At 46.3% G+C, this 27,932-nt stretch overlaps 1 protein-coding gene across 1 annotated transcript; it reads right to left on the bottom strand.

Annotated features, from left to right (window-relative positions):
* Positions 1–38: 38 nt before the first annotated feature.
* On the bottom strand, positions 39–27,851 carry TMEM267 (transmembrane protein 267). The gene is made up of 4 exons (XM_040421276.1): positions 27,708–27,851; positions 17,931–18,303; positions 1,126–1,541; positions 39–1,043 (listed from the first exon to the last, which is right to left on the bottom strand). The coding sequence occupies exons 2-3, from the start codon at positions 18,240–18,242 to the stop codon at positions 1,206–1,208; spliced, it is 648 nt and encodes a 215-aa protein (XP_040277210.1). The 5' UTR covers positions 18,243–18,303; positions 27,708–27,851; the 3' UTR covers positions 39–1,043; positions 1,126–1,205.
* Positions 27,852–27,932: the final 81 nt, after the last annotated feature.

Genomic DNA, 27,932 nt, shown 5'->3' with positions numbered 1-27,932 from the left:
GAATGGAGACAGAACGGAGGCAAACTGATGCATTCTGAGCGGATCCTCCTCTATTCAGAATGCATTAGGGTAAAACTGATCAGTTTTGGACCGCTTGCGAGAGCCCTGAACGGATCTAACAAACGGAAAGCCAAAACGCCAGTGTGAAAGTAGCCTTACCGGGCAAAACATGTAAATAGTGGGAAGTGTCTTATGTGCCTACTGCTGCTGTGCATGTACAAAGACATATATCTCAATCTCCTTGGTTAAAAAAAATAATCCCATAATCTCAATGTGGATTAACAGAAATTACCATAGTACATCATATCTTGAAAAAGATCGCAGTAGTGCTGCGGCCTTCTCTCAGCAAACTAAGCACAGTGCCGTACATTGTATAGCGGCTATGCTTGGTATCGCAGCTCAGCTCCATTCACTTCAATGCGGCTGAGCTGAGCCTAGGCCAAGTGACCGGTTAAAGTGACTTCACACGATTTAGGCTAAGCTGAGAGAAGGCCTCTGGGAAAGGGATAGGTCATCAGTGTAAAACTCACGGAAAACCCCTATAAATGCTGCTAAGAACAGCTCAGGCAAGATGACCGCCCGTAATCATGTTCAGGAAATAGAATTAAAAAATCTACAATCAGAAAATAAAATCATATTAGAAAAAAGGGATGTGTTTCACTATTAGGCTTTAAAAATAGTTATATATATGTCTTATATATGTCTTCCAGTCCCGTGCTTGAGATCCACTGTTGTTTAATCCCCTTTAACTCTATACTTTCCTAAATTAGAGGTCAGCTTAAAAATCAATGGCAAAACTAAATAAATAGTGATATTCTCTTACTCCGAAACCTGATATTCAGATCCAAAATGTGGAAGTAACACCTCAGTTTCTGAAAAAAGAAAGCTCAGGTACGGTAGGTACACCTTCGTTCCCTGCAGGAATATATTGGGCAATTGTATACATAGTGTTAGTGTGCGAGTGATTGCCTCGGGTCAGCAGATACAGATTACACACTACTGTAGAACAGCTTGCATTCTGCTGATGGGACGTAACAGGAAATATGCCCCCCCTTACGTCTATATCTATGTAGTAGCCGTTACATGGGTCTTATACATAAATACACGCTCATGACATGAGCGTCTGCAGACCTGTAGACCACCATCATACATCTTCTGGAATGTAAACATTTTTTTAAACCATCAAGATTTGTCCTCTTGTTCCTTCAGACATCGATGTGTATTCCGTGCTTCTTGGTCATCATTTCTCTCGTTCCAGTTAGGTACATGACGAGGGAGCACAGATTGGGGAGCGAAGCAGTGATCGCCACATAAAGCCAATATGGAAGGGGACCAGTCTTTCCAAATGGACACAGCCAGAGCCCATGGCGAATTCCGTCGCGGACGTGGTGGGAAGTCCAAGATATGAACAACATCCAAGGCAAGAAACACCAAGAGTCCTTCAACCTCAAAAGCTGCATGAGGAACTTCAGGGCAAGGGCCAGGATAGGAATCAAGGTTGAACAGTGGAGAGGAGGACGGTGAGGGAGGTGCAGAGCAGCCTATGGACAGAAGGAAAGAGCATCAGTAACCGCAAGCCTATAAATACAGGATCGTATAAAAGTTATCACTGTGCTTAGAATACAAATACAGGATGTACCGTAGATAAAGCTGGCCATACACAATACAATGTTTTCAGCTGATAGCTATGTCTCCTGACCCCGCTAACAAACGAGGAGCAGGGATCGAGTCTCTGCCAGCTTAGAACAGAAGGATCGGGCAGTTGAAGTTGAGATCTGCTCTTGTCGTAGTGTTAGGAGGCCCCATACATATTAGATGGTTGACTGTCCCGACTGGTTCGCCTGACATTTATCTGATGTGTTTTCCTAGATAAGTGCCATTAACCTTAACCTATGTCATACACACAAGAAAGGAGAGCTGGCAGTATCAGCTTTATGTTCGGTAAAGACCTTCATCATCAGTTCTCCAGTCTATGGACCAGACCAAGGGCGTAGCTATAGGGGAAGCGGCTGCTTTGGGGCCCGAACTCAGAAGAGGCCCACCCAGGAGGAGGACTAAAAGATTCTATTGTCCGGGCCCCCTCAATAGTATTATACACTGACATTATATACAGTGACACTGTAGGAAACGGATGAAGCGGCTGCCAGGCCTGGTCCAAGAGAGAGGTTTTAACTAGCTACAGGAGTGGGGGTTGCGCGGAATAGGGGATTGAGAAGAAGTTGCTTGGGCGTGGGGGGCATTCAAAGATTTGCTGTGGGGCCCAGTCGTTTCTAGTTACGCCACTGGACCCGCCCAAACAACTCCCTGTACATTGTATAGTGGATGTGCTTGGTATCGCAGCTCAGCCCCATTCATTTCTATGCTCCTAGGCCTTGTGACCGATGAACATGACATCACTGGCCTTGGAAATGCTGGGGAAGGCCAGAGAGCTAGTACGAGCACCAATGCCTTCTCAAACAGCTGATCAGCGGAGGTCCGAGGTGTCGGACCCCCACCGATCAGATACTGACGATCTATCCGGTCTATCCGCTAAATAGTCTCAGAAAACCCTTTTAATAAATAATAAAATGTCCCGCCGCAGCTTCCGATCATAAAACTATATAATCCCCATGTCAAAACTGTAATAGAAAGGAAATTTTAGGAGCATTTTAGTTAATAAAAATGAAAACAGATGTCAGAAACAGACTATTTTTCCTTTTTCCCCCACCAGGTATAAAAAAAAAAAAAAAAAAAAAAAAAAATGCTAAAATAAAGCCCCATGTCTCAACGCACAAAGGCACAAAAATTATCTACATAAGCGAACGGAAAAAAATAAAATAGTTGCATGTACTATTAAACAGGAAATGATCTGTCAGGAATGGGATAAATGTCCCGGTCTTGAACGGGTTAAATATTTGCTACTGTAGGAAAGAGAGAAAAAAAAAGACACTCATTCCCGCTGATGGAGGTACTGTACCGAAATGAATCAGATATCCTCTCTGGCCGGCTACTCGCACGGTTTTCTTCTTTGATCCTCTCCTCTGTTTCCATGGAAACCATCCACATGGCGCGTCAGTAGGCTGCGTGTTTTCATTTTGCTACAGACGCTCAATTAACATTTCACCTCGTCTCGGCCTGACCCCGGTAAAAGGCACCCTGACAATCTGCCATCATTACATATTTTATAAGGGCAGAAAGCGGAGGTTTCCTGCAGCGTCCCGTGCGGACTACGCGGTCAGACTGCTTCTCTCATCTACTCGCTCTGTAGCCTGCGGTCTGTATAGGTGTGTTCTACCAGATACAATCTTAGGCTCCATGAACACGACCTTGTCCATATTTTGGTCTGCAAACCATGGATCCGCAAAACACCGAACCTCCCGAGTGCGTTCTACCTTCTTCTCATTCTCCTCAATATATAGGGACTGCTCTCGTCTGCAGTATGGACTAGAATAGGACATGTCCTATAATTTGCGGAACGGCCACACGGATCCACAATACATGGGGATGTGTGCATGCCCCCACAGAAATGGAGGGGTCACGCTGCTATCCGCAAAAAATACGGCTGTGTGCATGAAGCCCTAGAAGAACCAGTAATCACCTGCTTTTAAAGAAGCCAGACCAGGGGCGCACGCAAGGTTTTAGGTGTCACTGAGCCTGTACTCAACAATTTAACCTCTTAAATATTCTACATTTTTCAAACCATCCCTGGATTGGAATGTTTTTGTAATTGCATGTAATAAAAAATTTTGTATAGCCACCGAGTTATTCAATAAAATGTATCTGAATAGTGCCACCTGCTGTTTGTTCTTTTCCTTACGCTCTGTCCACCTCATTAAAGTGGTCACACGTGCTCAGTTCCATCTTCCACCTGCCACCAGCTGTATCTATTGTTAGAATCTGTGACCATTACAAGGAAAGAGAGAGGACATGCCAGGTGATCGGTAGAGAGGACATACTCCCTGACCTGTGATAGATCAAGAGATGCAGCAGAAAGGACACGCCCCTGAGCTGCAGCAGAAAGGACACGCCCCTGAGCTGCCAGCTCGAAATAAATCTAGCAGAGCAATGAATGGGGAGATCTATGGATCCTTGTGAGGTACAGGGCTGGTTCTAGCTTTGTTAGAAAGAGATTGTCATGTACTATAAGGTGTTTCAGTTAAATTTTTTACATTAATAATGGGATAACCCCTCGAACAACCAAACCTGTTTTTTTATAGTTACATTCTGACAGCCCCACGTAAGGGCTTGTTTTACATGGGATGAGTTTACTTTTATTTTTGGGAGGCTGGTGAACAAAAGCAGCACTGCTGTTTATTATTTTTTTCTTTTTTATTGCACTTATTATGTGGGATAAGTCATTACATAAGCGGTGTACCAACATGGCAGTCCTGACAACCATTGTTAGGTCCCCCCGGCTGCCATAGCACACATCGGCACACCATGACCATGTTGTGGAGGGTGGATGGTTTGGAAGAGGGAGCTCCATCCCTCTGTCTAACGACTTAGATTCCACAGTCGTTTTTGACCGTGGCATCTAAGAGGCTAAACGCCCAGCATTGGAGTTATCTCCGATCCTGTAGTCTAGCTGTTATTCACAGCCAAGCTCCAGCGGTGATGGCACAGGCACTGCTTCTGCGCCCATGTAAACACAATGACGCACGTGTACGGCTTTCTGTGGGAAATCCACCCCACTGATGAGGGGCACATATTGGAGAACCCCAATTCCATCTATAACTTAGTAACTCTCTGCCCAGGCAGCACTGTAGCCTAGCCCAGGGTCTAGTATCCGGGATTATAGGGTATACAATTTCAGCGCAGTTCTGACAATGGTGTATTCACTGCAAACAGGTCTAATACTCTGCTTTGTATAATTTTCTAATATATCTTTAGGATTGAAGCCATATTGAATGATAAAATTCTGGCAGTCTGCCACCGCCACTAGAGGGAGCTCCTTGTAAACATATTGAAGTCAGTGGGTCTAATATAAATATAGATCTCCCAGCTAGCAGCTGCTACTTGCCTGCTCCTCCATGTCTGACCAGCCCCAGACAATTTGTAGCCTAGTAGGACATACTGATGTGATGCCATTTAAATTGGTCGTTTCTAAAAAAAAATAATGTCTTAAAAAATGAAAGTAGTAATACTCACCCCACTCACCCCTGCTGCTCCTGTCCCGATGCTTCCTGGGTCCCCCACTGGTGGCTACTTCCTGGGCCCACTCTACACAGGAAATGTGACTGCTCAGCCAATCACTGACTGAGGTGGATCATGGCTGAGCGGCAACACTTCCCGTGTCAAAAAGGACCAGGAAGTAGAAGACGGCAGGTGATCTAAGAGGCATTGGAGAATGTGGGGAAGGATGATCGGTTAGGGGAGTAGGACATATTTTTTTATCATTTTTTTATTTATTTACTGGCCAGGCACCCCTTTAATGGTCAGCTCACTGCTTTAACATGATGACACCCCTGAGATACTCTATGATACTTTAAAAGATGACCAGACATGTCTGTATTAATAAATGATCCATGATCTTGGCAATTCTGGAGCATCTGTTACAGCTGGGCATTGTGGAGTTCCTCTGTTACTCCTCCTGGAATTTATGAATTCATTAACAACTGGGTGTTACCAGTTGAGGGTGTCCTCCTGTCAGACCCTGTCTAAATCAGTGTTGACAGTGCAAGACTGTGTAGGGCCAAACCTTTCCTTTGACAAGGGAAATGGTAACACCGAGTTGTCAGGGGGAATAACAGAGGAACAGTACAACATGGTCTCGCAAGAAATGATGATGCAGAATTGTTGCGTCGTGGGAAACACAAGTATTTACTGAAGCAGCCATGTCGTGTAATATGCAAGAATTCCTACAATTGCCTGTGATCAGCGCCCCAACCTGCTCCAGTTCTGGTCTGTAAGGCCCCATGCACACGACCGTTGTTGGGTTCCGTGTCCGTTGTTCCGTTTTCCGTGATTTTCTGCGGACCCATTGACTTTTAATGGGTCCGTTGAAAACTTGGAAAATGCACCGTTTGTCATCCGCGTCCGTGATCCGTGTTTCCAGTCCGTGAAAAAAATATGACCTGTCCTATTTTTTTCACAGACAACGGTTCGCGGACCCATTCAAGTCAATGGGTCCGTGAAAAAACACAGAGGCACACAAGATTGTCATCCGCGTCCGTGATCCGTGTCCGTTTTTTTCCTATCATTTTCAAGGCAAACTTGACTTAGATTTTTTTTTCACTTTTCATGTCTGGTGATCCTCCAAAAATCAAGGAAGACACACGGAAAAAAAAACGGAAACGGATCACGGAACAACGTGAAAAAATACTGTCGTGTGCATGAGGCCTAAGGCTGATGTCATACATGTACGTATTGATGCAGTTTTTTTTTAGCTAAGTTAGGCCTCTTTCACACGAGTGTTACGGATTCTTTCAAGGTCTGTTAAGGAAAAAAAATAAAACGATGGTTTTGCACGCAAGTTCAGTCAGTCTCGTCTGCGATAGGGTTTTTTCCACTTTGGTGCTTTTTGATGCCTTTTTCACGCTCATGAAAAAAAAAACTGAAGAACAACAATCTACATCTCCTAGCAACCGACTGAAGTCCTATTCACTTCTATGGAAAAAGAGCTGCATGAAAAAAAACGCAGAATATAGAACAGGCTGCGATTTTTCCTGAACGCAGAAATGATGCGTGAAAACCAGGATTTAGTCCAGATGCTTTGCATTTGCGTCACACATCGCACCCTGCCAGAAACCCCGTGTGGAACAAGCCTTAAAGGGACACTGACAGGCGAAATCAGCATATATAGTTAGATATATCACATTACAGGTCTTATAGAGTCTTTTAAAAGCATATACCTATCCCCCCTGTCCACCTTATAAAGAGCGAAATATAAAGTTTTATAACCTGCATCTGCGGTCAGCAATCTGCCCAAGGGGCGGCGTTTCATGTGAAAATGCGCCCAGCCAGCCTTCCCAACTGCCGTTCTTAAGCCCCGCCCAGCTCATCATTATTCACTTCGCTGGGCGGGGCTAGAACTCTCCCCAGTCCCGATCCTGCGCAATTCAATCCTCCGGGCATCGTTCATGCCCAATCTTCTGCGCCTGCGCCCCGCCATGCCGTCGGACGCACTATAATTAACCCCTTATATGATGTGAGTGAGCAGCGCTCTGAAGCGCTGCTCTGAACAGTGCATGGCTGAGGCAGCTGCAGCCTCAGCCATGCACTGTTCAGAGCAGCGCTTCAGAGCGCTGCTCACTCACATCATATAAGGGGTTAATTATAGTGCGTCCGACGGCACGGCGGGGCGCAGGCGCAGAAGATTGGGCATGAACGATGCCCGGAGGATTGAATTGCGCAGGATCGGGACTGGGGAGAGTTCTAGCCCCGCCCAGCGAAGTGAATAATGATGAGCTGGGCGGGGCTTAAGAACGGCAGTTGGGAAGGCTGGCTGGGCGCATTTTCACATGAAACGCCGCCCCTTGGGCAGATTGCTGACCGCAGATGCAGGTTATAAAACTTTATATTTCGCTCTTTATAAGGTGGACAGGGGGGATACTTATATGCTTTTAAAAGACTCTATAAGACCTGTAATGTGATATATCTAACTATATATGCTGATTTAGCCTGTCAGTGTCCCTTTAAGGAGCGATTTCAAAAGACTGGAAAAATAAGGTAAGGACTTCTTCTCCTTTCCGCTGGATCCACTGCTTACTGACGCTGCATCAAAAACGGCTTGTGTGCATTCGGTTTTATTTTTGCGGTTCAGGCTCTCAGAGTTAAAACGGACAAGAATACGACATGATCTATTTTTTTGCGGGGCCACAAGACGGAAATACGGATGCGGACAGCACACAGCCCCACTGTAATGAATAGGTCCACATCCGATTCACAAAATATGTGAATAGTAGATGTGGCCCAAACCTTCGGTGGTGTGCAGGGCTGGGACAAGGCCATTTGGTGCCCAGGGCGAAGATGGCAAACTGCGCCCCCCCCCCCCCACCCGTTTTTAAGAAAGAATCAATGTTGTTTCAAAACAAGAATATACTTAAAGCAATAGAACAAAGGACTGTGGGACTTTGAAAGTCACAGACACTATAAAGTCCCCCCCCATCATCATGTGCCAGTATAAAGTCCCCCCCATCATCATGTGCCAGTTTTGTAATAAGCCCCCCCAATGTGCCAGTAACACTATTGTAAAAAAAAACAAAAAAAAACCACTTATACTTACCTAAGTGTCAGCGATGCGATGCAGCCTCTTCCTGTGTCCCACGCTGTAATGTAAGGCTCAGGCGGCACGATGACGTCATTGCGCCGGCCTCTGATAGGCTGCCGGCCTAGTGCCTGCAGCCAGGGGCGTACATAAAAATCACTGGGCCCCATAGCAGGAATCTAAATTGGGCCCCCATTCCCCTTTTATAGCCCCTCCCTTTGTTCCATGAACTATTCTTGCTGCTGCGTTTTATAATTTATGCCATCAGGGCCGGAATGGGATTACAAAACAGCCCTGGCACACAAAAGAGGTATAATAGATGCAGATGTATATTATATACAGCAGTGTACAGTTATGTGAGGTACGCGGTATAATAGATGCAGTGTGTACAGGTATATAGTATATTCCCTAGTGTTCTGATATGTGAGGTACAGGGTATAATAGATGCAGTGTGTACAGGTATATAGTATATACAGCAGTGTACTGATATGTGAGGTACGGGGTATAATATATGCAGTGTATACAGTAGTGTAATATGTGAGGTACGAGGTATAATAGATGCAGTGTGTACAGGTATATAGTAAATACAGCAGTGTATTGACACCTCGTACCTCACATATCAGTACACTGCTGTATATACTATATATCTGTACACACTGCATCTATTATACCTCGTACCTCACATATATAGTATATACAGAAGTGTACTGATATCTGTACACACAGCATCTATTATACCTCATACCTCACATATCAGTGCACTGCGGTATATACTATATATCTGTACATATTGCATGTATAATACTGTGTAATATATGCAGTGTGTGTGCATGTATGTGTGTGTATCTATATATATATATATATATATATATATATACACACAGAGCAGTGTATTGATGTGACACATAGAAGGTATAATACTGTAGATGCAGTGTTTATAGAAATATGTGGTCAGTTATGCATTATAGTCACTGTGAGGTACATGAGGTAGTGGTAACTGTCTGAAGTAGTATACATGAGTGAGCAATGAGTAAAAACAGGGCATGGAGGGGGGGGGGGGGGTAAATGATGAAAAGTGGAGGACCTCCTCTTACCTCTCCATTCCAGTCTGTATGGATCAATACAGAGCTGCTTGTGAACTTTTAATACTTGCTGTTAGGGGTTGAAGGACCTGTGATGATGTCATCACAGGTCCTGGCAGATGTACCTTTGAAACCTAGGAACTACACCATTTTTGGTGCAGTTCCTTTGCTAGATTCTGCAGGACCTGTGATGTTGAAGATGATGTCATCACAGGTCCTGGCAGATGCACTGTTCTAACCTGGGAACTACACTTTACACTGTGCAGTTCCCTTACAGGACCTGTGATGACATCATCAAAGGTCCTTTAGCTTTAGAAAGGTAAACAGGAGTAATTAGGGGGCGGGGCCTCTCCTCCACTTCGGTGCCTGCCTGCAGCCTATCAGAGGAAAGGGAAGGGACACGCCTCTCCCTCCCCTGCACCTCCGCTGGCACAGACAGTTTACAATGGAGATGAGCGCAATGGAAGCGCTCATCTCCCTGTGCCCGGCGGCGGCTGCTCACTTGGGGGGGGGGGGGGGTCATTTTAGTTGGGGGGGCACATGGGGGGGCACAGCATGATGTAGGGGGGGCCGTGGCCCCCTCTGGCGACGCCACTGCTGCTGGCACTTCACCTGCGCCCCCCTCCTGTCCGCAAATGGTAGCGCCCAGGGCACCCGCTCCTTCGGCCCCTGCCTTGTACCGGCCCTGGTGGTGTGCATGAGGCCTTACTCAAAAAAAGCTAAAAATACTGTCATTTCTACTCCTATTCTCCGTGATTTCTACAAGATGAAACAGATTCGCAGCACAGAGGTTGTGGGAACATATATCACAGCTATAGAGCCAGTGACACCCTCATTACAGTCTAATGGCCTCCTGTAGTGGTAAGACATAATGAGCTCACCTAATAACGAGACAGAGATGAAGGTGTGACAACAGAGAGTCACTAACGGGTCCTTACAGGGCACGATTAGCTTTAAATGGGTTCTCCAAGATCAGATAACCTTTTCCGAGTGGCTAGGTACGGTGAAACCTGTAGTTCGGGTCCAGCACTGAGCTCTCTGGGGGTTGTAATGTCCCTGTAACTGGGGTTACTATATCCGTCCCAGTTACAGGAGAAATCAGTCGTTAAAAAAATAAAAATAAAGTGATGTTAAATGTCCCCCAGAGGTCTTGTATGACCTTATGGGGAACACAAAGTGTAAAATAAAAAAGTGTTTTATAAAATAAAAATTTCACATGTAAAAAAAGCGCCGCTTTTCCCAATTAAGTCATTTTAAAAATTGTTAAAAATATAAAAAAAAAAAAAAAAAAAAAAAAAGAAGTGACAAAAATCCGTGCAGTCAATCCGCTTCAATTGGTGCGGATTTTAAACTACCCATTGAAGTGAATGGAGAAAATCCGCTCAGGAAAATATAAAATGAATTGACATGCTGCAGATTTTAAAATCCATTCCATAGGTCAGAATCCGCACAGAAAAAAATCTGCATTGTGTGCATGAGAAATTCTAATTCTCATAGAATACAATGTACATGACCTACGGTGCGGATTTTCCGCATGCAATCCTGATCGTGTATATTTACCCTAAAAACGTCACCTCATCCCATAAAAAAAAAAACGAGCCCTCACACAAGGCCCTAGCCAGAAGTTAAAAAAAAAAAAAATGGCTGTAAGAAAATGGCAACACAAAAACATGATATTCTTTTTTCTAAAAATGCTTTTAATGTGTAAAACATAAAAAATGTAAAATAGACATATTTGGTATCGCCTCTGTAAGGATCTACCCTGTCAGGTGAAAGTCATAAAAATTAAAATAAAAATTATGCCAACATAAAGTAGACATGGTGAATGTTAATTAATAAAGTATTTTATGAGGTATCACTATCTGTCTTAAAGGTTTTCTCCGGGATTTTAATATTGATGACCTATCCTGACCATAGACATAGCAGCAGCGAGCAGGAAGAGAGAAGGGAGACGGGAGTGGTTAAGGGGTTAATATTAGACAGATTTACCTTATGGCGCATGCACTTTTCTAAATTTGGAGTATTGTAAATCCTGCACCAAATCAATGCTAGAATTCCATCCATTTACTCCACAAATACACCAACATTTAAGCGCATTTAAAATCAGTTCCTGTGAAGCCACACCCATTCCCCCTGAAGCCACACCCATTCCCCCTGAAGCCACGCCCATTCCCCCTGAAGCCACGCCCATTTGCAGGGCGAGGCATAAAAGTGTGTTTAAACAGTTGGTAAATGTGATAGAACACTTTAGACCATTTTTATAACTCTTCCTCAAAGGGCCTCATTTATCAAAACTGCCTTAGAGTAAACCGGTCTTTGTTGCCCATAGCAACCAATCTGAGTTTACTTTTAACTTATACCGCCATGAAAAATGAGAACTCTGATTGGTCTCAGTGCCCGATCTGCACGTGTGTGTGCCGATCAGACGTTTCCTGCACTGAAACGCAGCACAAAGTGTGAACGCGGCCTTTTATTACTCCAGTATATTTTATATGAATGACAGTTATGGCGGCTCACTTCCATTAGTAAAATGGCGGCGGCGCTCTATCCGGTAAAGCTTACCCAATGCTTCGGAAGTAGTGCAATAAATAAAATAAATGGACGGCACTCACAGCAAATGGGGTTTATGGGTACTATTTATTAGATAAGGTTATTTGAAATACCAGATGGTAGTTATGTAATTATATATTAAATCTTAAAAATTATAATAGTAAAAAATAAATATGATTCTTGTTAAAGGTTAGGATGTGCGCAGTCCTTAGAGAAAATGAAAATAGATAAGTGGATAAATAAGTATCAGTTCATGTCCATATAATCAAAAAAGTTGGAAAGGATAAAGTTGAAAAAATATTAAAAAATATATATAAGTCATGAAGATATGTAGTTCATATGTCCAATGGCTGTCACAAAATGTAAACCAATGTGAGCCGTTGAGCGATCCAGAAGGTGGCCGCTCTTTTAGAGCCTTGAGTACAAGGTAGTTGGTGATCACTTGTAGTTATAAATGGTTATTCATATAAATAGTTGTTATCTTCTAAATGTCTGTGCTCTCTTTAGGAGCTTCAATGTGTGTTTCTCTGCGGCCGTCGGAATGGTAGGTGGCGTCCTCCATGCTGCGCGAGCAATTTCCACGAGTTCGGCCGCTTAGTAAGCCGCGATTCTCCGTCCGGTGACGTCACTTCCGGGTGATGGTGTAATTCACAGCGGTTCCACGTGTTAGAATGCGCGGGTTTTTTGAAAATGGCGGATTCTTTATGTGTTCCGCAATCCTTTAGTTGTTGAAAAGTATATTGGCCAATATAGTAGTGGTTGTAAATATGGGACTTATGGCTGCTCTCTCCCCATACGCGTTTCAGAGCTTCCAGCTCCTTCTTCAGTGGGTGCGAGTGGCCATAGTCTCTTGCCCATAGTTATTCTATCTTGATTTGTTGATTGATTAATTAAGAGGAGGGGATTATGAATTCCTCTTTAGATTTTGGTAAATTGTGGACTGGATTCGGATGGAATGATATTTAGATAAAAAAAGATGAAAAAATAAGATATATTAAAATATGTTAAAATATATTAAAATATAAGATGAAATTGGGTGAATAAATAAATGAATTAATAGTGGGAAGTAAAATAAGGGAATAGATTATATATAAATGAATAGATAAATGAGTAACAGGTAATTCATTAATTTGAAGAATTATCATGTGGTTGAGGGATAATGGATAATATAATATTAATATTAGATATCTGGGAGGTTGTATTTATCTGTTTCTTTAGTCTGTTGGTCTTCTGGAAATGTGCGTCTTCTAATAGTATACATATTTTGATATTAATATGTATGTGTCTTCTATTCATAGATGTTTGGGGTGAGAGGTCACCCGGGGAGACGGGGTCGAGGTGCTGGTAGACAGCCGGACACTCTACTCCGTGTCGCCAGGGGACATCCCACCCATGTGTTAGTATAGAAGTCAAAGGTCATCGTGGTGTCATAAAAAGGTTCAAAGTCATCTTGATGTCACAAAAAACCAAACCGCTCCATTTCAGCGTTAAGGTCATGAAGGTCAATAATGAGGGGTCACTATTATGATGTTCTTTAAAGTGTTTCGATACTGAATGTAACTCATATCCCTTAGTGATATTCGTCATACGCTCCGAGATTCTTGTTTTGAAGTCTTTTAGTCCTGCCTACATACTGTTTCTGGCACGGACACTGTAATCGGTAGATCACATCAGTGGAATTGCAAGAGAGATGTGAACGGATTTGGTATGTGAAATTATTTGGTGTGGAGTTAGCTATATTGGTTCTTTTGGGAAAATTTGTGATTCTACAGTTTTTGCATCTTCCACATCTAAAGAAACCTTTTAATGATAGCCAGTTCAGATTGCTTTATTGTTGGGGCTACTTTGAGGCCTAAGTTTGGGGCCTTGGTATAGGTAATCAATGGTTTCATTGGGAGCAGATTACCTATTAATTTGTCTCTTAGCAAATGGTGCCAATGCTTATGGATGATCTTTTCTACTTTCTTATAATGTGTATTGAAAGGTATTATTAGTCTAATATTTTCATCTTCAGTTTTGGTAGGATCTTCAGGTGTAGAGAAGAAAGTATTCCTGTCCATTAGTTTTACTTTCTCCAAGGAATTCTCTATTAGCTCAATTGGGTATTCTTTTGCTAGAAACTAGTGTTGAGCGAACTTCTGTTTTAAGTTCGGCGTCTAAAATTCGGCTTCCGGTTAGCGGAGAATCCCGATATGGATTCCGAATTCCGTTGTGGTCCGTGGTAGCGGAATCAATAATGGCCGATTATTGATTCCGCTACCACGGACCACAACGGAATTCGGAATCCATATCGGGATTCTCCGCTAACCGGAAGCCGAATTTTAGACGCCGAACTTAAAACAGAAGTTCGCTCAACACTACTAGAAACTCTTTCTTTAGAGTGTCTGCTTCTACCTCGAAAGTTTCTTTTTAATCTTCTAAATTGGCTAGTCGGTATATTTGTAAGCCATCTTGGTAAATGGCAGCTGGAATGGAGAATGTAATTATTTTTTGCAATAGGTTTCTGGTATGTGCTACAAAGAAGTTTAGTCCCTGATATCACAATTGAAGGATCTAAAAATTCTATTTGTTTATTACTTATATATTTTATATGAAACAATATATTTTGCATTCTAGTATTTCGAGTACTTCCCCTTTATGTGATATGTAATATAACTCTCAACATGCCAGTCTGAAGGACAACTGGAAGCCGCACTCACAAATAAAATTCCAGACGCCTTTTCTATCAAATATTCAGCAGCTTTGAGGAAAGATGACCTATTTCTGACGACTGAACATCCAGATTGCAAAAACAAAACCTAAGTCGTCTCATTGCTGCAAGTACGCAGTGGGGTCAGCATTTATTTAGAAATGGACAGTGGCGTAACTAGAAATGACTGGGCCCCACAGCAAATTTTTTAATGCTCCCCCCCCCCCCCCCCCCCAAAGCGACTCAGACAAGGCCCGGCAGCCGCTCAGTCAGTTTCCTACAGTGTCTGTATATAATGTCATTGTATAATACCGTTGAGGGGGCACTGAGAATAAAATCTTTTAGTCCTCCTCCTGGGTGGGTCCCTTCTGAGGTCGGGTCCCAAAGCGGCCGCTTCACCTGCTACCCCTATAGCTACACCCTTACAAATGGACAACGCCCTGTGAGGAATATGGATTATTACTTCATTCCTGCCATATGCTCCAGGAGTGGGCAGAGGAAATCAAACTCCACAGGAGGGCCCTGCTTCAAAGCGCAGCCAGATAGCAGAGGTCAGAGAACTCCACAGGAGGTCCTGGCCAAGCAGGCCACTTGCGTACAATTTCTCACCTCCATTCAGACAGCACGGATCCTGCAGGAAAACCTCCCTGCAGGGGGAATCCATGAGCCCTAATCGGTTTTGTGACTCATTTGCTGCCAGCCCCAGAAGAGGGGGAGTGGACCCCTCCCAGTGGCCGGTCAAAAGGCTTGTGCCAGCAAGCGGGCGTGTCTTTTCTCTGAAGGGGGGGTGTCACATCGTGCCATGTGTTTAGAGGGACCTGCAAACTGCTGACATCACTGCCTCCCATGTGACTACAGCTAAGAACTCATCACAACCCAAAGGACTCATATACCTGGTAAACTGACTGTTGTTCTGCTTCCTGGTTGTACCCTATCATCTGTATCTGTAACCTCAGACCACTGTATATATTCTCTGTGTGTATAGTGTTATGTCTAGTGAGCCCTTAAGGCAATTAAATATATAATTTAATCTTGCGCTGTTCTGGTATTTTGATCACGAATCCCCACGTCCGTGTTTCAGCATAGTTATACACTACTGCGGGTTAGTTTCTCACCCTATATAATCCAGTTAGCTGACCGGGCTTATATCAAATGAGAAGCTGGTGACAGTCTTCCTGGGCTGAGGAAGCTCTGTTTCACTGCGGCAGTGAAAAGGCTCTCTCAGATTGTTGCCTTTCTGTGCCCGTGTGGACAGGAGGGGTCTGAACACTGTACCAAGCTGACCTTACCTGCTCCTCAGGGACGGCGTAACGTCACGCCTTGGTAACAAGTGACTATACCGTATCTTGCTGGCTCTACGTATTTGACGTCCGGTGGCAGCAAGGTGCGGTATTCGTCCCCCCTCCCCCGGCTTCTTCCTTCCAGCGCAGAGAAGGGTGACCTGTCATGTGTCACCACATAGACCTCCTTATTTTATGGCATCTATGAGATGTGCTGCTGTCCTGAAGATGTTCTGATCGGTGGTCGGTGCCGTTTGCCAATGGAGGCTCGCAAGCTTTTTTACTTGCCATGATGGTTCAGGTGTGGGCTCTATCCTGCTACTTAAAGGGGTTGTCCCACGAAAAATATTCTGCAGTTTTCAAACCAGCAGCTGGATCTAAATACTTTTGTAATTGCATGTAATTAAAAATTTTATATAGCCCAAGAGTTATTCAGTAAAATATATCTGTATAGCGCCACCTGCTGTTTGCTTTGTTTCTTATTCCTCTGTCCACCTTGCTATGGTGGATGCTCAGTTCCATCTTTTAAGTTCCTCGAGAGCTGCAGCGGAAAGGACACACCCCATGAGCTGCAGCAGAAAGGGCACACCCATTTGGCTGTCAGCTTGATATAAATGTAGCAGAGCAATGAATGGGGAGATCTCTGGATCCATGTGAGGTACAGGGCTGGTTCTGGCTTTGATAGAAAGTGATAGCCATGTTCTATATGATGTCTTCATTTTTACATCAATCATGGGATAGCCCCTGGAGCCATATATTAAATATCAACAGATTCAGACAATTAATATGTATGGGGGTCTCCCAACTGTCACCGAAGACTACAGATAGTTTGACAAGTGTTCAGCCCAAAGCTATCTTAACATGACAGTCGTCTTCCTAAAACAGCGCCACACCTGTCTATAGTTAGTATGTAGTTTTGCAACTCAGCCCCATTCGCTTAAGGGGGTTGTCTGACTTCAGTAAATGGCATTTATCATGTAGAGAAAGTTACTACAAGGCACTTACTAATGTATTGTGATTGTCCATATTGCCTCCTTTGCTGACTGGATTCTTTTTTCCATCACATTATGCACTGCTCGTTTCTATGATTATGACCACCCTGCAATACAGCAGAGGTGGGCATGCTTACACACTATAGGAAAAAGCACCAGCTTAGGCGTACTCCCACGGTCCCAGCCACCAGAGAGCTGGCACTTTTTCCTATACTGTGCAAGCATGACCACCACTGCTGGATTGCAGGGTGGTCGTAATCATGGAAACAAGCAATTTATAAAGGAAAAATGAATCTGGCCAGCAAAAGAGGCAATATGGACAATCACAATACATTAGTAAGTGCCTTGTATTAACTTTCTCGACATGATAAATGCAATTTTCTGAAGTGAAACTAAACCTTTAAGTGCAATGCCAGACACACCCCATGCACAGATGAGGAGGTGTTCCTGGAAGAAAGCAGCCATGTTTTTATAATCCCAACAACCCATGCAATCGTACAGAAGCCTCCAAAAAACAAGGTGCAGGAGATTTCTGTTACAGGTAACCTCCAAAAAACAAGGTGCAGGAGATTTCTGAAACAGGTAACCCCCAAAATACAAGGTGCAAGAGATTTCTGTAACAGGTAACCTCCAAAATACAAGGTGCAGGAGATTTCTGTAACAGGTAACCCCCAAAATACAAGGTGCAGGAGATTTCTGTAACAGGTGATCTCCAAAAAACAAGGTGTAGGAGATTTCTGTAACAGGTGACCTCCAAAATACAAGGTGCAGGAGATTTCTGTAACAGGTAACCCCCAAAATACAAGGTGCAGGAGATTCCTGTAACAGGTAACCCCCAAAAAACAAGGTGCAGGAGATTTCTGTAACAGGTCACCTTCCAGGGGTTTTGATGCTCACAATGAATCAGTAGCTAGGATTTTCTTTACTCTGGGAAAGGATTAAAATCACCACCCTAGCCCTAAATCTAAATCACTTGGTCAAGGTAGAGTTTGTTGAAGCTCCTCCTGGCACGCAGCATGACGGCCCATATCTGCCCATCCCTTAGCTAGGTCCCCGATATCTACCAACAACATATAATATGTCTAGGATGAATTTGCGCATTACTGTGTGCTCAGGGAGGTAATATTTTATTTAAGTCATGGAGTCACTGACCTTTAATGAGAAGGAATCGGCAATGAAGAAGTGGTCCAAGTCTATGATACAGGCAAAGAATCCAGCAAGAATAACTTCACAGAAGTCACTTCTCTTCCGGAGGCCAACGACGATGGCCCACGACCACATGCCAATCACACCATGGGTTGCGCTGTCGGACATGGCTCGAAGCCAATCATTTTGCTGGATGAAAGGCGCTTGCTGCACTTTGTCTGCCAAGAAGCAGAAGACGCCCAACCCTAGACTGGAGGCCACGGACGCAGTGCTGATTGTCTGGAGGAGAGCATCGGCCTTCTCCATCTCTGAAGCCATTGCGACTTACAAGGCACTAAAACTCCAAGACGCCAGCAGCCCATCTCAACACCGGTTCATTCTGCAAAACACAAAGATTTTGTAAACGGTAAAGTCCTGCGAGTCCTGACCAATGTCTCATTAATGCAGAATTTCTCACAAAATTACTAATCAAGGAGCTTGTATCTGCTTATACAGGTTTGTTGATCACAGCCGTGTTACACGTGTTCATGCTTATGACATATGGACACAGCTTTGGAGTACATATACGGCACAGCACGTGCCATGTTATTATCTGCATGTTTTCCTTGCGGCTCATCATTTCCATCTTCAGTACTTAGATACTGATGACCTCAGGATAGGTCACCAATATCAGATTAGTAGGGGTCTGACACCTGGCACCCCCACCGATCAGCTGTTTTGGGCAGGCACCGGAAACTATACAGTAAACGGAACTGGTGGCACAAGGTTCTGTCCACCGTCTAGTGCCCACACCAGGGTACTGTAGCCCAGCTCCTATTCAAGTGAACGCTTGCTGAGCTGCAGTGCAGTGGTTGGAGCCTTCTGTCTACTCTATCGTTTCGGGCACCTGCCCGAAACAGTTGAATGGCAGGGGTGCCAGGTTGGCAGACCCCTACTAATCTCATACTTATGACCTACCCTGAGGATAGGCCAATAGCATTTAAGTTCTAGGAACCCTCTTTAAAGGGGTTTTCCCCACGAAAAATACAACCTGGCACCCCTGCCCGAAACAGTTGAATGGCAGGGGTGCCAGGTTGGCAGACCCCTACTAATCTCATACTGATGACCTACCTTGAGGATAGGCCAAAAGCATTTAAGTTCTAAGAACCCTCTTTAAAGGGGATTTCCCCACGAAGAATACAGTTTCCAAACCAGCATCTGGATCTGAATACTTTTGTAATTGCATGTATTTAAAAATCAGGTAAAGCCACTGAGCTATTCACTAACTATCTGTTTAGCGCCACCTGCCCTTTTCTTCTAAATTCTTTGTGAAAGTTGTTGCCACGTACCAGATTAGGTATGATTTTCATTCTTTACATTAAAGGGGTTGTATTATCTCAGACAATGGGGGAATATCGCTAGGATACTCCCCCATTGTCTTATCGGTGCGGGACGCGCACCTATATCGGGAACGGAGCCCCGCAAAGTGGTGACTGGAGGACTCCGGTCCGGCCACCACAGAGCGCTCTCTACCCATAGACGTCATTCGGAATGTACCGCACATGCTCCCATTCACTTCTATGGGCCTGGCGGAAATAGCCGAGCCAGCACTTGGCTATTTTCAGCGGCCCCATAGAAAATAAATGGAGGGCAGCTGCGCATGCGCAGTGCGCTCTCCACCGCTTTCGGGGCTCCCCCACAGCTGAGACCCGCACCTATCAGACAATGGGGGCATATCCAAACTGTGGATCAGCCTACACCAGGTCAGTGCCGTCGTACATTGTAGAGGAGTCTCTACCTGTGCCAAAGTGTGACAGTGCCGTAAAGGGCTCCACCTCTGTATGAACACGTCACGTCTGTACATGGCACATATAGTAAACCGCACTTCTGTATAGGAGAGCAATATTGTTACTAATCAAATTACCGTAATATAGCACAACAGCAGATTACCTAACCAGCGGCACAATGCTATATCTCCTGCACCGGGAGGACTTCCAGCGCAGACGCCACAATCTGTAAGAAATCGCTATTTTACCGTATACAGTCATGTGAAGAATAAGTAAAAGACAGGAAAAAGGAAATGTTCCTTCCAGGTTTCTACTGAAGGTCAAAAATAGAAGAAAGAAGACGGCAAATTCCCACAGCGCCCCGAGTAATTGTGCTGAGAAGTAGGAGCGGGAAAGGTTAGTAATAAATAGCCGTTTATAGCACCAACGCCGCACTGACCTAAATCCGCCATATAGTTAAATTAACGTCAACCCACAACCCCTACCTTATTATGATTATACACTCAGCACAGCATCATTCAACTTAACGGGGACCTCTTACTACAGAGAATGCTTAAAGGGAGTCCGTCACCTACTTTCAGCGCTCTAGACCGCTCATATTGTGTTTTTGCGCAGTTCCCCCTCATTTAAACAGTACCTTTATTGTATATGTCTCATGTAGAGAAGAAAACTAGTTTATAATGATATGCTAATTAGGTCTCACAAGTTCCCAGGGGCGGCGTTATGGCCGCTAATGCCCAGGCCCCTCGCCGATGTGCCCGCCTAACCACTCTCCTTGCAGTCCTCTGACCCGCCCTGCCCTCCTTGTTCGGCGGTGGACGGCGCAGGTGCGAGCGTGATCTCAGAGGCAGAGGAGGATGACGAACAAAGATGGCAGGGTGGCAGACAACTGCAAGCGGAGTGGTTGGGTGGGCACATTGGCGAGGGGCCTGGGCACTTGCGGCCATAACACCACCCCTGGGCACTAGGGCTGCAACGAGTACTCTATTAAATCGAGTAATTTGACACAAAAAAATCCTCAACGCAAATTTTTTGCATCGAGGATTAGTTTGTGTCATGTGATCACGGAGCGGGAGTGAAGAGCTTGCTATTACTCCCGCTCCGTGGTCTCCCGCTGGCCCGCAATACTCACCTTTCCAGCAGGGGGCCTCCAGACACTCCACGGCACGTCCATGGTCCCGCGCTGCACTGACCTCCTGACGTACACGACCTGACCCGCTGTGTGACGTCAGGCCCTGCTGGAAAGGTAAGTTGGTGACAGCTAGGGGGTGGGGCGCGACTATGGCTGGGCGCCCAGAGTGCCCAGCGGCATAGCAACCAATGACGCTGTGCACTCCGGGTGTCAGGAGGAGGGCAGGCTGCATGGACAGGCACAGCTCTGGGTGCTGGGACAGAAGCTGTGTGTGGTAGCGGCAGCTCCAGATTGCAGGGGGCCTGTCCTCGAGATCCCAGGATAATACAAGAAAGGAAGTAAAGGTGCCCAGAAATAGTGCCAGCCAGGGTGCCCAAAAAAAAAAAAAAAAAAAGAGAGAATCACCATGATTCGTTCCAGTCAAAAGGCCACCAGGAACAGCTGAAGGCACTGGGGGAACGGAGCTGATGGCACGGGGGGAAAGCTGATGGCACAGTGGAGCTGATGGCACTGGGGGATAGTGGAGCTGATGGCAATGGGGGATAGTGGAGATGATGGCACTGGGGGGGGGGGCTGATGGCACTGGGGGACAGTGGAGATGATGGCACTGGGGGACAGTGGAGATGATGGCACTGGGGGATAGTGGAGATAATGGCACTGGGGGAACGAAGGGTGTTGGGGACTGATGGCAGGGGTCTGATGAGTTTTTATAAAGGAAAACAGTCTATTAATTCATTTTTTCTTATTAGAATACTCGATTAATCGTAAAAATAATCGGTAGAATACTCGCTTTCTAAAATAATCATTTACTGCAGCCCTACTGGGCACTATCGAAACCTAATTAGCATATGGTTATAAGCTCGTTTTTTTTAGCTTTTCTACGTGGGACATATACAATAAAGGTACTGTTTAAATGAGGGGGAACGGCGCAATAACGAGATATGAGCGCTAACAGTAGGTGACAGACTTTCCTATCCTATTGTTTGCATAGACACATAGCTGTGGTTCACCCGATTAAAACGCTGTTTTTGTTTTGTTGATCCAATGCTCTTTCCTGAGTTGTGATACTTTTGTTTTATTATGCAAATTAGGACTTTGGTGCAATGAGGACAACACTATTGCTCTTGTTGCATCCAAGCTCCACTCATTTCTCTGGCCAGCCTCTCCCTGGCTGCTTTTTGCCACTGCCTGGCCCTGTCAATCAAAACAGCAAGGGAGGGGCTGGCCACAGAAAGGAGCAGAGCTTGGGTGCAACAAAAGCCAGAGTGACGCCCTGATTGCACCAAAGGCTGAGAGATGTCCAGTTCTTGAACGAATCGATCTTTTGAATCAATTCCTTTCACTGAACTGGAGGAGTCGATTCATCTGACTGAGCCGATCCAGCTCAGTGTGAGGTAGCAGGTCTTGTGTAACATGCAGGGCCGCTGATAGGCCAGTACAGCTGGCCCAGTTGTACCAGGCCCGGCTGGCAGGGGGGCCCGGGCTGCCGACTCCCGACTCGTAGGGTTGCCACCCGTCCGGGATTCACCCGGACAGTCCGGGTTTGTAATCCTGTGCCCGGGTACAAGCCTTTCTTAGACCCGGGCACAGGATTATTCATTCAAACTGCAGTGTGGTCCGACCGAGCCTCCCCTCCTCCCTCCTCCCTCCTCCAGTCTACACACTACAGTACAGTGATGCCAGGCAGCGCTGTGTTCACTCACTGTTCAGGCTCCTCCCCTCGCTCCTCCCCTGCCTCCTAGTCCCTCCCTCCCTCTCTCTGATAAGGAAGTGATGACATCAGAGAGAGAGGCAGAGGGAGCTCCGTGGGAGAAATCATTCTTCTTCTCCTCTCCAGTCCAGCTCCAGCAGCCTGCCCATGTAGTGCCCACTGTGCCCTGCCTGCAGACAACCTGACCAAGACAGTCCTGACTCCTGAGTCCTGACACCTGTCCTAGTCTGTCACTCACTTCTAAAAAGGTAGAAATATAAAACATTTGAATTGTGTAATTGTATGTAACAGTGTGGGCTTCTGTCACCCCACTAAACTCTTTTTTTTTGCCTTCTTATAATCCCTATACTGCGATATATGAATACATAATGTTATTAGTCATTTTGGTTCAGTAGATAATGAATAAAACAGATTTTTATAATATGTAAATTACCTCTCTACCAGCAGGCAGGGCGGTTACTTGCTGGTAGCATCCGCATCCTCCTATCATAATGACGCCCCTCCTCATGTTGATTGACAGGGCCAGCGAACGCGATCGTCCTCTGGCTGGCCCTGTCTGCTATCAAGTTATTGCGCCTGCGCCGTAGCGGTCTTCAGTCGGCACAGGCGCACTGAGAGGAGGACGCTCGCTCGGCCGCTCCTTCCTCAGTGCGCCTACACCAATGACGTCACATCTACACCCGGCGCAGGCGCACTGAGGAAGGAGCGGCCGAGCGAGCGTCCTCCTCTCAGTGCGCCTGTGCCGACTGAAGACCGCTACGGCGCAGGCGCAATAACTTGATAGCAGACAGGGCCAGCCAGAGGACGATCGCGTTCGCTGGCCCTGTCAATCAACATGAGGAGGGGGCGTCATTATGATAGGAGGATGCGGATGCTACCAGCAAGTAACCGCCCTGCCTGCTGGTAGACAGGTAATTTACATATTATAAAAATCTGTTTTATTCATTATCTACTGAACCAAAATGACTAATAACATTATGTATTCATATATCGCAGTATAGGGATTATAAGAAGCCGAAAAAAAAAAAAAAAAAAGAGTTTAGTGGGGTGACAGAAGCCCTTTAAACAGGTTTCTGAATCTGTCAATCATCAGAAAAAACGTTATGTTATGTAGCTGACTGACATTAGCGATGTGCTGATGTCAGCAGTACATAACTCCCTGCCTGCCGCTGCCGCCGTTCTCTTAAAATAAAGACTTATCATATGCTAATGAGCCTCTAGGTGCTATGAGGGCGTTCCTGCAGCACCTAGAGGCTCCGTCTATTCACCCTTTGGCAGTGGCACGCCCATGTCCAGTTGATTGACGTCCGAGTTCTCCTCTTCGTCCCGTAAATCCCGCGCCTGCGCCGAATACTAAACGGGACGGCGCAGGCGTGGGATCAGGGGCGTAACGATCGCGGTGCGACAGCGACCAAGGGTGGAGACGGGACATGGTTGGAGGCGGGACATGGGCGTGGCTGGAGGCGGGGCCTGGAAGGGGGCCCTCCCTCCCTTCTGTTCGGGTTTGGCTTGAAGAAAAGGTGGCAACCCTACTCCCGAGCCATTTTAATTTTTTTGCTGTCAGTGGGCTGGCTCCAGTAACAGCAGGCAGTGTGGGGGCGGCGCTCACTCACTGACGTCACACGCCTGCTCCTCCCACTAGGCGGCGCAGGCGCGTGACGTCAGTGAGTGAGCGCTGCCGCCCCCACTTGTTACTGGAGGGTGGAGGGAGGAGGCAGGAGCTGAATGTAAGGTAGTATTTTAGTAAAGAGATGAGCGCTGTGCCTGTGCTAAAATTAAAGTTACTGTCTGCAGCCTGCACGGCTGCACCGATTTATTAATGTATACTACTGTGAGTGGCAGGGGGGGGATCTATATGGATGACGTCATGACGGCACTGTTATAGGGAGGGCGGGGGATCCGTGGATGGCACTGTTATGGGGGGGGGGGGTCTGTCATGTGGATGACACTTATGGGGGGGGCCGGGGGGTCTGTGGATGACACTTATGGGGGGGATCTGTGGATGGCACCATTATGGAGGGGGATCTGTGGATGACACTGTTATGGGGGGGATCTGTGGATGACACTGTTATGGGGGGATCTGTGGATGACACTGTTATGGGGGGATCTGTGGATGACTGTTATGGGGGGGATCTGTGGATGGCACTGTTATGGAGGGTATCTGTGAATGGCACTGTTATGGAGGGGTATCTGTGGATGACACATAGCATAAGATGCTATATACGGTATGTGTCATCCACAGATCCCCCTCTATAACAGTGCCATCCACAGATCCCCTCCATAACAGTGCCATCCACAGATCCCCCCATAACAGTGCCATCCACAGATCCCCTCCATAACAGTGCCATCCACAGATCCCCTCCATAACAGTGCCATCCACAGATCCCCTCCATAACAGTGCCATCCACAGATCCCCTCCATAACAGTGCCATCCACAGATCCCCTCCATAACAGTGCCATCCACAGATCCCCTCCATAACAGTGCCATCCACAGATCCCCTCCATAACAGTGCCATCCACAGATCCCCTCCATAACAGTGCCATCCACAGATCCCCTCCATAACAGTGCCATCCACAGATCCCCTCCATAACAGTGCCATCCACAGATCCCCTCCATAACAGTGCCATCCACAGATCCCCTCCATAACAGTGCCATCCACAGATCCCCTCCATAACAGTGCCATCCACAGATCCCCTCCATAACAGTGCCATCCACAGATCCCCTCCATAACAGTGCCATTCACAGATCCCCTCCATAACAGTGCCATTCACAGATCCCCTCCATAACAGTGCCATTCACAGATCCCCTCCATAACAGCGCCATTCACAGACGACCCCCCAGCGCCATAAATATCACTTGTAGACAAATCTGCATGTTGTCTCAAGGCGGAGTCTGGGGAGGGGCCAAGGGCGGGGCCAGGGGTGTGGCTGAAGGAGGTATCAGGGGGTGGAGCTGAAGGGGGCCCCGTCATGTATGCTGTACGGGGCCCCATGATTTCTATCAGCGGCCCTGGTAACATGATCCTAGAGTGAAGGCTGGGCCCCCCCCATATCGCCCCCCCCATATCCCCCCCCGACCCACCTGGTCTGCAACCATTTTAGTTATATTAATTACCCCTCCGGTCCTGAGTTTTCCCCCCTGGGCTTCTGTTCACTTGCTTGTCAGCTGTCTCAGCAAGTGAATCGAAGATTCGATTAATGAATCGGTTCTTTTGAATGAACCGATTCATTTAAAAGATTCAAACTTCCCATCACTACAGAGGCTTCATTTGCATAATTAAAAAAATGTATCATAACTCGGCAACGGAGCCTCAGATCAACAAAAGAAAAACAGCATTTTAATCAGACGAACCACAGCGGGAAAGGGAGGATGCTGGTGGCAGATTCCCTTCAATAAAGAAGTGATCATTACTTACCTAGCAGATCCAGGGGCATAGCTATAGGGGAAACGGCTACTCGGTAGGAGCCCACCCAGGGGGAGGAGTAAAAGATTTTATTGTCAGGGCCCCCTCAGCAGTATTATACAATGACATTATATACAGTGACATTTAGGAAACGGACGGGGGGGCTGCCGGGCCTCGTCTGAGAGAGCGATCTTGACTAGCCACAGGAGTCGGGGTTGCGGTGGGGCCTGTCATTTCTAGCTATGCACTGAGCGGATCCCATGCCTCCACTCGGGTTCTGGATCGGTGGGCTATGGTATCTGGATTGGAAGGGGCTATGGAAGATAAATTAAGGCTAGGTCTACACGACGACATTTGTCGCGCGACAATTTTTATAATGGCAGTCTATGGTGTCGCACTGCAACATGCTGCGACTGCGACGCAACAGTCGCAGAAAATCCATTCGAGATGGATTTTTCTGCGACTGTTGCGTCGCAGTTGCAGCATGTTGCAGTGCGACACCATAGACTGCCATTATAAAAATTGTCGCACGACATTGGTGCAACAAAATGTTGCGCTACAAATGTTGCCGTGTAGACCTAGCCTAAAAGGGATTCTGTCACCTCTTTTTACCCTAAAGAGATGCGGACATGCACGGCTAGATCGCCGCTAGCATGTCCGCAATATACCTGTCCCATATTTCATATATATGTAAATCAGCCTGGTAAGGAGCCCAAGGGGCTGCACTAACCGTTCTGGAGCCCAGCCACGTCCCCCTGTGAAGGGGCCCAGCACCGTCTGTATCCACGAATCTCCTCCTTGCTCACAAAGTCAGATCGCCGTAATCTCGCAGTGCTCGAGCTCGCGCATGCGCAGTGCCGGCATAGTGTTCCTTCCCTGTGCTGGCATCAGCCTCAGGGAAGTAACTGCGCACCGCGAGATTACGGCGATCTGTCTTTGTGAGCAAGGAGGAGACTCGTGGATACAGGCGGTGCTAGGCTCCTTCACAGGATGACGTGGCTGGGCTCCAGAACGGTTAGTGCAGCCCCTTGGGCTCCTTACCAGGCTGATTTACATCTATATATATATATAATCATCTTTTACACTCAATAAAACCACACAGAGATATGGGACAGGTATATTGCGGACATGCTAGCGGCGATCTAGCCGTGCATGTCCGCATCTCTATAGGGTAAAAAGAGGTGACAGAATCCCTTTAAAATTTTGGGTTTTTTACTATTTTAACAGGCTCCTGTGAGTTTGCAACAATAAAAAAATGATAATTCGGACAGCCCTGCTAATGATCAGCAGAGCGCTCCTAAATCCCTCTGCCCGATCACAGAGAAATGCGCGGCGGACTGCTTCTCCGTCTTCCCAGAGTCCAGGCAGGACGTGCAGGAGACGGCCAATCCTGAGGTCAGACCATCAATCACTAAGTTCCGGAGTACCCCTTTAATATCTAGAGGGAACATACATTATATCTTGTCTATTATGTCTATATAACTTCATTACAATCCATACCTGACATGAGTTTACATTGGCTGCACCCTGTCATCCTGCACCTCAATGGTTAATGCCTCCTGGCTTCTCTCTTCCATGACTATGGAGGATGTCCCTTGACACTTGAAATTTAATCACAGGCCCTGGGGACCCAGATCATTGCGGAGATGACTGTGGCTGCACAGCTGTTTTCCGGTACAAGTCCCCGGATAGGAGCACAGCCATGCTGGGACGTGTAGTCCTGACTGAATTTCCCTGGCTAATGGCTCGTGTGGCGCAGTTGCTCCTTACCTCCACCCCTCCATAGGACAGCGCCCTCCACAGTCTGGATGCAGAGATTGCTGCGGCCCCGGTGACGGCGGTCTGTGTACTGCAGGGAACGTCGGCTCACTCTGCACCTGCCCGCTGCTTCCGGGACTCGGAGCTGTAAGCGCTGAGGGGGCTGGTCCGAGAAAACAGGCACTGATTGGCTGTCGCTGCCGTACAGTGATATGTGATTGGCTAAGACGCGCCAGT

This window comes from Bufo bufo, chromosome 2, assembly GCF_905171765.1.
Source record: "Bufo bufo chromosome 2, aBufBuf1.1, whole genome shotgun sequence".
Lineage (NCBI taxonomy): Eukaryota > Metazoa > Chordata > Amphibia > Anura > Bufonidae > Bufo > Bufo bufo.
Note: the sequence above shows the minus strand (reverse complement) of the source record. Positions and strands in the feature narration are given on the sequence as shown.

Excerpts from the sequence above, each read along its gene's own strand:
- TMEM267 (XM_040421276.1), bottom strand. The coding sequence starts at position 18,242 with ATGGCTTCAGAGATGGAGAAGGCCGATGCTCTCCTCCAGACAATCAGC. Across the intron at positions 1,542-17,930 it reads CCGATTCCTTCTCATTAAAG|GCTGCTCTGCACCTCCCTCA; the intron begins GTCAGTGACTCC and ends TTCTGTCCATAG.